The sequence below is a fragment of the Macaca mulatta genome, chromosome 11 (assembly GCF_049350105.2).
Source record: "Macaca mulatta isolate MMU2019108-1 chromosome 11, T2T-MMU8v2.0, whole genome shotgun sequence".
NCBI lineage: Eukaryota > Metazoa > Chordata > Mammalia > Primates > Cercopithecidae > Macaca > Macaca mulatta.
The window spans coordinates 29,322,436-29,331,497 of NC_133416.1; the positions used below are offsets into that span (position 1 = coordinate 29,322,436).

The following is a 9,062-nucleotide window of genomic DNA, read 5'->3' on the forward strand; positions in this document are numbered from 1 at the left end:
TTAAGTGGTGATCTTTTGAATACAAATTGTAACTATTGTTAATGAGACCATTCTAAAATCATTTAAATTTAAAGGTATAATAATAACTATAATAACTAAGACTTTTTTAAAGGCACTAAGAGGAGTTGACTTAGTATTATTAGTAAAATAAATGTAATCTTGAGAATTTCTAAAAGGTTTGTATGTTTTATAACCTAAAAATAAAATGTTAAGGATCTCAAGGGAAGAATACCATCTCATCTGGTAGCAACTATGACAGAAGCAAATGTTTTCTAAAATGCATTAGATTTTACTATTCACCAGAGCTGGTTTATTAATTAGTAAGGTTAAACATTTCCTAAGATAGCTGTAAGCCATCCTTTTTTATTATGTAGACTGAATTCTTCATCTAAGTTCAGATGATCCTTGCCTCCCATAAAATGACTATTCAGTTACTTGTTATTAATTCTCACTAATACATATTAATGTTTGTGATTTTGATTTTTCCCAAAAAGGAGACACTTTGACTTAATTAAACAAACATTAATACTTGCACTGGATTAGTTATGGGTAATAATAAGAGGAATGTACAAGCTTGCAGTATAGTGGGAGATGCAGACACAAACATAACAACCTGTATAAGGGAGGGTTTCATGAATCCCAAAGTAGAGATATGAATTGTTACTGGAATGCTAGAGGGAGCAATATTAACTGTCATAAGGAAAATCTGGAACGGTGTCAAGGAAGGGAAGAAAATCTGTCTCAGTCCAGCCTTGAATTAATTATGGGCAGGTAGGTAAACAAGCAGAAGTGAATGGGCAGAGAAACTTGTATATAATAAAAGCACAAAAAGTATGGTATTCTAGGATGTGTTTAGGTACTAGTGCTCTGATATGCCTAAACACAAAAGTAATTTTACAACACATTTAGGGTTAAGAAACAGAGTTACAGATAACAGCATTTTGGATTGGAGTAAGAGATCCTTTCGAGACTGTTGTAATACAGAACTTTGCCCTTACCTAGAAGTTTTTGAGCACATACTTAAAAAATCAGTAGAAAGTTTGAGAGCTCATTTTTACCCAAATAATGATTTTCATGTTATTTTTGAACAGATGCCTTTTTGGAAATCTTAAAAAAGCAAACATTTCAAACAGTTGGCTAACACGCATGAACTAACACTCATTCAGTTTTTAAATTACGGATGATATCCGTATTAACATTATAATGACTCTATACTACAGATTGACATGGTACATCGTAACAAGTCCGAAGGATTCTTCCTTGATGCATCTCGACACATCCTTGAAGCACCTCAACATGGACTGGAGAGAAGGCACTTGGAAGCAAATCAGAATGTACACTAAATAAACAGTCAACTTTTGGGGTGTGGATGGAAGGGGGGTCCATTTCAAAAGTTCTTTTACGTTGAATTTCCCTCCCAGATTAGATCAGCAAATAAATGAGATTCGTTAAAAGAATGTTGTGTCGTTAATAGCCATGCTGTTCAGTGTAGAAACTTTAAATCTCTCATTAATTTTCTGTGTGTTATGTACAGCCTGTTAGATATTTGCAGGTTTTATAGGTTATTCAGTCCAACTCTTTATTTATTTGCTCTTGTTAGCTGTTGCTGTAAAACAGTCATTTCCTTTCTGGACATCAAAGATGTTTTCTTGGCATTAATTTTAACCTGATTTCATAAAAATTTTGGTCAAAGTATTAAATGTTTTAATTCAGATTGTGGATAGTTTGTAGTCCTTTGATTTTGCAAATGAAATTAAAATGCCTTTGTTTAGATGTTAGGATTAAGTCTAGTAGTGCTCTCTCCATTGTGTCTCGACTTTTTTTTAACTCACTTGTGGCAGGTCTTTATTGAATAAAGGAGGAATAAACCTAGACAGGGAGTTAGAAACGAAAGACATTTCAAGACAGTTCAAGGGTTATGTTGGTGATACTTCTTGTCTTCCAGACAGTTTTGAAAGCACAGATCTTGCCTCTTGTGCTTGTTAAAAAGTCTGTGATACTTCTCTGAAGATTTTATAGTTAATAAGTGAATCATTACCCTGGCCTATAAAAATGCTGTCCTACTTGAAGTATTGGGTTTTTTCTCATGATGAGCTTTGTTAGACTTGGTACTGAAACAATCAGTAGTTTTTTTCCTTCTATTTTAAAGGCAAGGAATTACTTGCTTCAGCCAGGCTTGGTGGCTCATGCCTGTAATTGGGAGGCTGAGGTGGGCGGATCACCTGATGTCAGGAATTGGAGACCAGCCTGACCAACATGGTGAAACCCCATCTCTACTAAAAATACGAAAAGTTAGCTGGGCGTGGTAGCGGGTTCCTGTAATCCCAGCTGCTCGGGAGGCTGAGGCAAGAGGATTGCTTGAACCTGGGAGGGGGAGGTTGCAGTGAGCCAAGGTCTGGCCATTGCACTCCAGCCTGGGCAACAAGAGCGAGACTATCTCATAAAAAAAGGGAAAGAAATACTTGCTTTCTGTGTAGTTTTTTAACTTAGGTCAGTGCCATAGGACTGACCAAATCATAAGTTGAGCATGCTGTTGGTATTCAAAATTTTTACTCATTACCCTTACTCAGTTTGCTGCTGCAATGATCTGTACTTACCTGCTTTTACATATTATACTTCCTTGACAATGGGAGGAATTTTAATGATTAACTTGCAGAATATGACATATTTTTCTTCATATCATTCTTCCTACCATAATCTAATTCAAAACTATCCAGTAGAACTTTCTGAAATGATGGGAATGTTTTTTCTCTGTGCTGTCCAGTGTGGAAGCCAGTAGCCACATGTGGCTGTTGAGCACTTGCAGTGTCACTAATGCAATTGAGGGACTGAATTGTTAATTTTTAAAAGTGTATTGATTTTAATTAAGTTTAAATAAGATTGTTTTGGACAGCACAGATTAGCCTTTTCTAGTACCTTCTTGCTGAGTACTAGCAGTGTTTAGGTTTCCCCATTAGAAGGACCTACATTTTTGTTGGTTAAGAGGTTATTAAATGTGGTTTGCCAGAGATACTATTGTCATTTCTTCCAGCTTATTAGTTCCGTGGGTTTCTTGGAGTACTGTAAAATCCTTTTTACAAAAAATATATATATAATTACTGAAGAGACAATGTTTATTTGGGGAGTTACTCACTTTTATATTTAAGTCTTGGGCTTAATATGATAAAATATCTCTCAATTGCCAGTGAATAATGGTCTATAGAAGCTGTTCATTGAGAAAATGATTATTCTCAAGTTTCTGTTGATTTTAAACCTTTTTTTGTCTGTCTTCTTTCACTAGACTGTAAGCTTCTTCAGATCAGGGAACATGTCTTAACAGTCTTTGTATTCCTGTTGTTTAGCATAGTGCTGGCACATCATAGGTGTGCAAAATAAGAAAATGAGATTGGAAGAATTTATGTTACTTGCTGCGCCTAACAAATGTGGATGTCTGTATTACAGTGATACTATATTTTCAACAGTTGGCAAAGAAGGCCATTTAATATTTTAACACTGAAAAGCAGAATTGTGCTCATTTTATTCAGTATTTATCATATACCATACACTAAATAGAAGGCAGATGTAAAGATGCAGTTCCTGCTGTCAGAGAGGATTATGACCTAGAAAAGGTTACAGATTGGATTGAGATAAATTTATAGGCCTGAACAAATACAGAAAAGATTTCTAAATCATTGACGACTTCAGCGAGGAAAAGAGATTGAATGCGTCGGCAATTTTTATCTTTCACATTACTTTGAACAATAGTGTATGTAAGTGCAAAAAAAAAGACAAAGTTGATCATTGTGGTGAGAGGAATGTAAAATATGAATATTTTTCTTGCTGCTAGGTTTAGTTTTATTGTGCTGCTTATTCTTAATTTTAGTCCTGACAAATCTGATTTCAAAAGCCCATCTGTGGTCAACCAACTTCATTGTTAATATTTGTTTTATTCATATGAAGTGACAATGTAAGAATATTCATGTTAAGTGGTACTGCAGATTTTATAAAAAGGAGAGGATCCAAAAATAAAGTATTTTGCTGATTTCCAACTCCCATCCCTCTCTTTCAGGAACTGCAAGCACATGTTGACCAGATAACTGAAATGGCAGCAGTAATGAGGAAAGCCATTGAAATTGACGAGCAACAGGGTTGCAAGGAACAAGAACGAATATTTCAACTTGAAGTAAGTTTTACATTGCAAATGTAGATGAAAACTGTGCATACAAAGATTTATGCCAGAAAATATATCCCATTTTTAAATACATATTTACTTTTCTTGGGTACTGGTAATGGTCTCCTGGATGCTGTTTATGTGGGCATATTATGCAAGACCATTTATGTGGTGATGCAAGAATCTCGGATTATTAGTAATTTACAATATATCAGTAATGTAGAAAATTGATGTTTGATTCTATATTGCTTATCTTATGAAGTGAATGTACTTCTTCAATTGAGTAATTTTTAAAATTTTGTTTATTCTATTTGAGATCATAGTGATACAGGGCAATTTTTTTTAATCCACAAATATTTAGGGGCATTCTTACTTTTTCTGGGGATTCTAAAAACCTTTGTCTCATCTGTCCTTTATTTTGTGATAGTGAAAGTACCAGTCTCTGAATAACTGAAATCAGTACAATAGACTTTTATGCTTTAAGAGCTTCATTTTGAAATCATGGTGGGGAATCTGCTTTAGAGTACTAAAATTTAGAAAGTGAGACTGAATTTAGAAAGTGAGTACTAAAATTTAGAAAGACAGTGATAGAGAATAAATTATGAAAGGTTATTGTTAAATGTCTACAAATATTTTTACAGTAACTAACCAAAAGGAGGCCGGAAAGTAAAGCTATCTACCAGTGCCAGATTTGGTCACTTACTTTCCTTCTTGAAAAATATCATCAGCTACCCTTACTCTGCTGCTCTCAAATACCAGTGAGATAAACTTGTCCTGCATTCTGTGCTATCATGGAAAGTAATAAAAATACCAAAAAGTACTGAGAGATTCTAGCCTATTCACTGGCTTTATAAGTTTAAATAAAAATAAATCTAGATGTTATTGTCTTCATCTCTAATGTGATTGTAAAATAAGGCAATTTCTGAGCTTCTACTTACAATTGTAGCTGCTTAATTAGAAGGCTTTGCAGTGGTGGAAGATGTTGAACACAATTCCTAGCTGCATAAGTGTTCTTTAGATTCAAGTTGCCAACTGCATATATCATTGAGTAGATTAATACCAATTACAGAACTTGCTTATTTGTTATACTTTCATATGTTTAGTTTTTCCTAACATATGTTTGTGCTGTTGTAGCTACCTTGTAGATGGTGACTGCATTTTTGTTTTTGCTTGCCTTCTTATAGCAAGAAAACAAAGGCTTGAGAGAGATCCTTCAAATAACTCGAGAATCATTTTTGAACCTAAGGAAAGATGACGCATCGGAAAGTACTTCTTTGTCAGCATTAGTGACCAACAGTGACTTGAGTCTGAGGAAGAGCTGAAGAGCTTCTGAGTCTGTGAGCTTCTTACATGACTCCAAATGGTCAAATAAGTGAATGAATGAATGGACAGAAAATTCAATCCTTTATTTTTTTCTCTGTAAATATGTACAGTGCACTGGCTATGAGATAGCAACAAAAAAATGCATAGTTAATGGTCATAGACTTTATTCCAAAACATAATTGGAAAATAGAAACTGAGCCATTGCTAGTTGGTAGAGAAATGAAAGGTTTTCACAGTGACTCCTGAATATACCAAGAGCTTTTGGCAGTACTGCTGGCTTTCTGGGTGATTAATTAGGTAAACTTGAATATTCCCAATAAATGTTTGAGAATTCATAAATTATACCAATTTAAAAATATAAATTTTTGCCACTGTTTTGTGAACGGAAGATTTGTATCCTAAATTTCATCCTTCTTATTTGGCGTCAAAGTTAATAAAAAGTTTATGTACCATGAGACTTCTAGTGATTGCCTACTTTCACATTTATTTAAATTTTTGTGAAAGAAAATTTAGTTTTAAAGGCTATAGGAATGTGTTATATGTACCTTAAACAGATAATTTAATTTTAGCAATTTACCATAACTGATACTTAGCTAACAATTGTCCATAACTTAGTTTAAGTGTAAGAAATATCATTTCAGGAATGAAAAAGAAGGAATACTACTTTCTAAGAAAGAAGATCTTATAATAGTTAGTAGGTTAAACTACTTTAAAAGGATAAGTTTTGGTTCAAAGTTGATAAAGAAGATGAGATTTGTTTTTCTCTTCTCTGGCTGATTTTTAAGGATATTATGTAGTTCATTTAGTCAACAGACTTGAAATGTTTGATATAGCAAGATAGGTATGGTAATTTCAAAGTGAATTGGGAATTCCTCTGGCTCATATAACCCTTTTTTTTTCTTTAAGTATTCTTGAGATACAAAAAAAAAGGTAAATTAAATTTTCAAAAAAAAAATTCCGGATCTGTTTTTAAGCTCCATCTGGTCCTCATAACCTGTAACTTTTTTCTTAAAACCTTTCAGCTGAAAGTGGGGTAGAGGCGGAGTAATCTGTGGATTTGTTTCTGTTGTCTTTTAAAATGTCAAATATGTAAATTTTTTAAAAAACCACCAGATGCAGAAATGTGCTTTGACATCATTTGAAACCTAAATTTTCTTATGTTGTGATTATATTAAAAAGGGATAAAAGAAGAGTGTCAAACATGATTAAATATATTGTACTTATTTTTGTTGAATACATATTAAGACAAAATTATACTTTGAGTATATAATTTGTTAAATATTACTTTATATGGTAATTGTGTATAATTTCGTATATTGGTAAAATTTAAAACTACACTTTAGAATTTTTTTATCTTAAGTTTGGGGTGAGTGGGGTCGATGAGACTGATTGAATAGAAAAGGGCTAATGGCCCAAACATGACATAGATTTCTTTTTTCAGTCAGAGGCCTTATTTGATATTTTATAAATAAATGACAAGTTTTTATTTTGAAACTTTTTTATTGTTTTTGGGAAAGTATCCCTTAATTTAATGACACATTCATTCAGATACTTTTTATCCCTGATAATAAAGAAACGAAATAAGCTACACAATTGAGATTAAGTCTGAGGCAGTTCATTGAGGCAACTCTGCTATAAAAGATTGCTTGATAAATAATTATTTTTGTAAACAAGTTGGATTAACTTACTGGTCTTTTTGCTTGGATATGAATTTAAGGTCTTCATGTTTAAAAAGACATTTACTTTGTTATTTAGTGACGCTTTTCCATCTTTTTTTTTTGGTTATTGTTAAACAGAACCTTAAGTTTATGTTTGAGGTATGTACTGTATAGGAACCTATTTTATTATTAAAGATGAGTGATTAAAATTGGTATGGTCCCCAATTTAATTTGAAAAGTGCTTACATTTATTCTTATATATGGTTTAATTTTAAGGTCTTTTGTCTCTTCTTACTACAAAGCAGTGACCTCTATCTGTATGCCTTAGGAATTAGCAGCTTCTTAGTGTGGGATCCTGCAGAATTTCTTACAATCTGTAGTAGGTTGAGTCATGTCCCCTAGAAGGTTAAGTCTGAGTCCTAACCTGATACACCTGGGAAGGTGACCATATTTGGAAATAGTCTTTACAGATGTCATTAGGGGATCTTATGATACAATTACCCTGGATTTAGGGTGGGCTCCAAACCCAGTGGCTAGTGTCCTTATAATAAGAGAGAAGGAGACATGAAACACAGACATAGCTGCATGAGGACAGAGGCAGTGAACTACGCAGGGACTGCTAGTCACCACCAGAAGCTGCAAGAGGCATGGAATGGGTTCTTCACGGCCTCCAGAAAGGACGAAGCCTGTTTGATTTCAGACTTCTGGCCTCCAGAACTGTGAGGAAATAAGTTTCTGTTGTTTTCATTCACCCAGCCTGTGGTAATCTGTTACAGTAACCCTAGGAAACTTAAGACATCATTTATTTATCATCTATCAACTATATTTTTTATTTTATATAAGAAAGAACAGCTCTTAAAAACCAATTATTTATAACCTCACAGATAATTTCTGCTCTAATTTTATATTCTTCAATATCAAGGTGACTTCTAAGATTTTATAGAAATAAATTGCTTCCCTGTAATCTCAGCACTTTGGGACGCCAAGAGGGGTGGATCACTTGAGGTCAGGAGTGATCTCGAAGACCAGCCTAGCCAACATGGTAAACCCTGTCTCTACTAAAAATACAAAAAGTTAGCTGGGGGTGGTGGCCGGTGCCTGTAATCTCAGCTACGCGGGAGGTTGAGGCAGGAGAATCGCTTGAACCTGGGAAGCAGAGGTTGCAGTGAGCCGAGACTGTGCCATTGCACTCTAGCCTGGGCAATAATAGTGAAACTCCATCTCAAAAAAAAAAAGAAATTGCTTCAATGAAAAATGGAAGATCATAGATCCATAACTTAATCTTGGTGGTCACTACCTTTTTTCATTGTCAGAGTGAAATAGAACATTTTTTAGTAAAATACTGATGAAGATAATTTCTAATTGGAATTTGAGGAGACATTTTCCTTTTACCTCACTGGCTGCTCCTCAGTCTCCTTTGTTTCTTCTCTCTGACCTCTTAACATTAGAGAGCCATTGGGCTCAGTCCTTATACCTATTCTGTGCAGTATCTCTACTCACTTTGGTGATCTCCCCCAGTCTCATGATTAAATACCACCTCTGGCCGGGCGCGGTGGCTCACGCCTGTAATCCCAGCACTTTGGGAGGCCGAGGCGGGCGGATCACAAGGTCAGGAGATCGAGACCACGGTGAAACCCCGTCTCTACTAAAAATTACAAAAAATTAGCCAGGCGCGGTTGTGGGCGCCTGTAGTCCCAGCTACTCGGGAGGCTGAGGCAGGAGAATGGCGTGAACCCGGGAGGCGGAGCTTGCAGTGAGCCGAGATCGCGCCACTGCACTCCAGCCTGGGCTGGGCGACAGAGCGAGACTCCGTCTCAAAATAAATAAATAAATAAATAAATAAATAAATAAATAAATAAATACCACCTTTATGCTTGATGGCTGCTAAATTCAGTTCCAGCATAGACCTCTCATCCCGGATTCATGCAGCT

General features: G+C 34.9%; 1 protein-coding gene across 2 annotated transcripts in view; it reads left to right on the forward strand.

Moving 5' to 3' along the window:
• The window catches only part of FGFR1OP2 (FGFR1 oncogene partner 2), a 28,380-nt gene extending 21,032 nt beyond the window's left edge, over positions 1-7,348 (forward strand). Inside the window, exons 5-7 of one of the 2 annotated variants that reach the window (XM_015151148.3) lie at positions 1,221-1,334; positions 4,049-4,162; positions 5,335-7,340. In XM_015151148.3, coding sequence (XP_015006634.1) covers positions 1,221-1,334; positions 4,049-4,162; positions 5,335-5,472 — 366 coding nt within the window. In that variant the 3' untranslated portion in view covers positions 5,473-7,340. 2 annotated transcript variants of the gene reach the window in all.
• Positions 7,349-9,062: the final 1,714 nt, after the last annotated feature.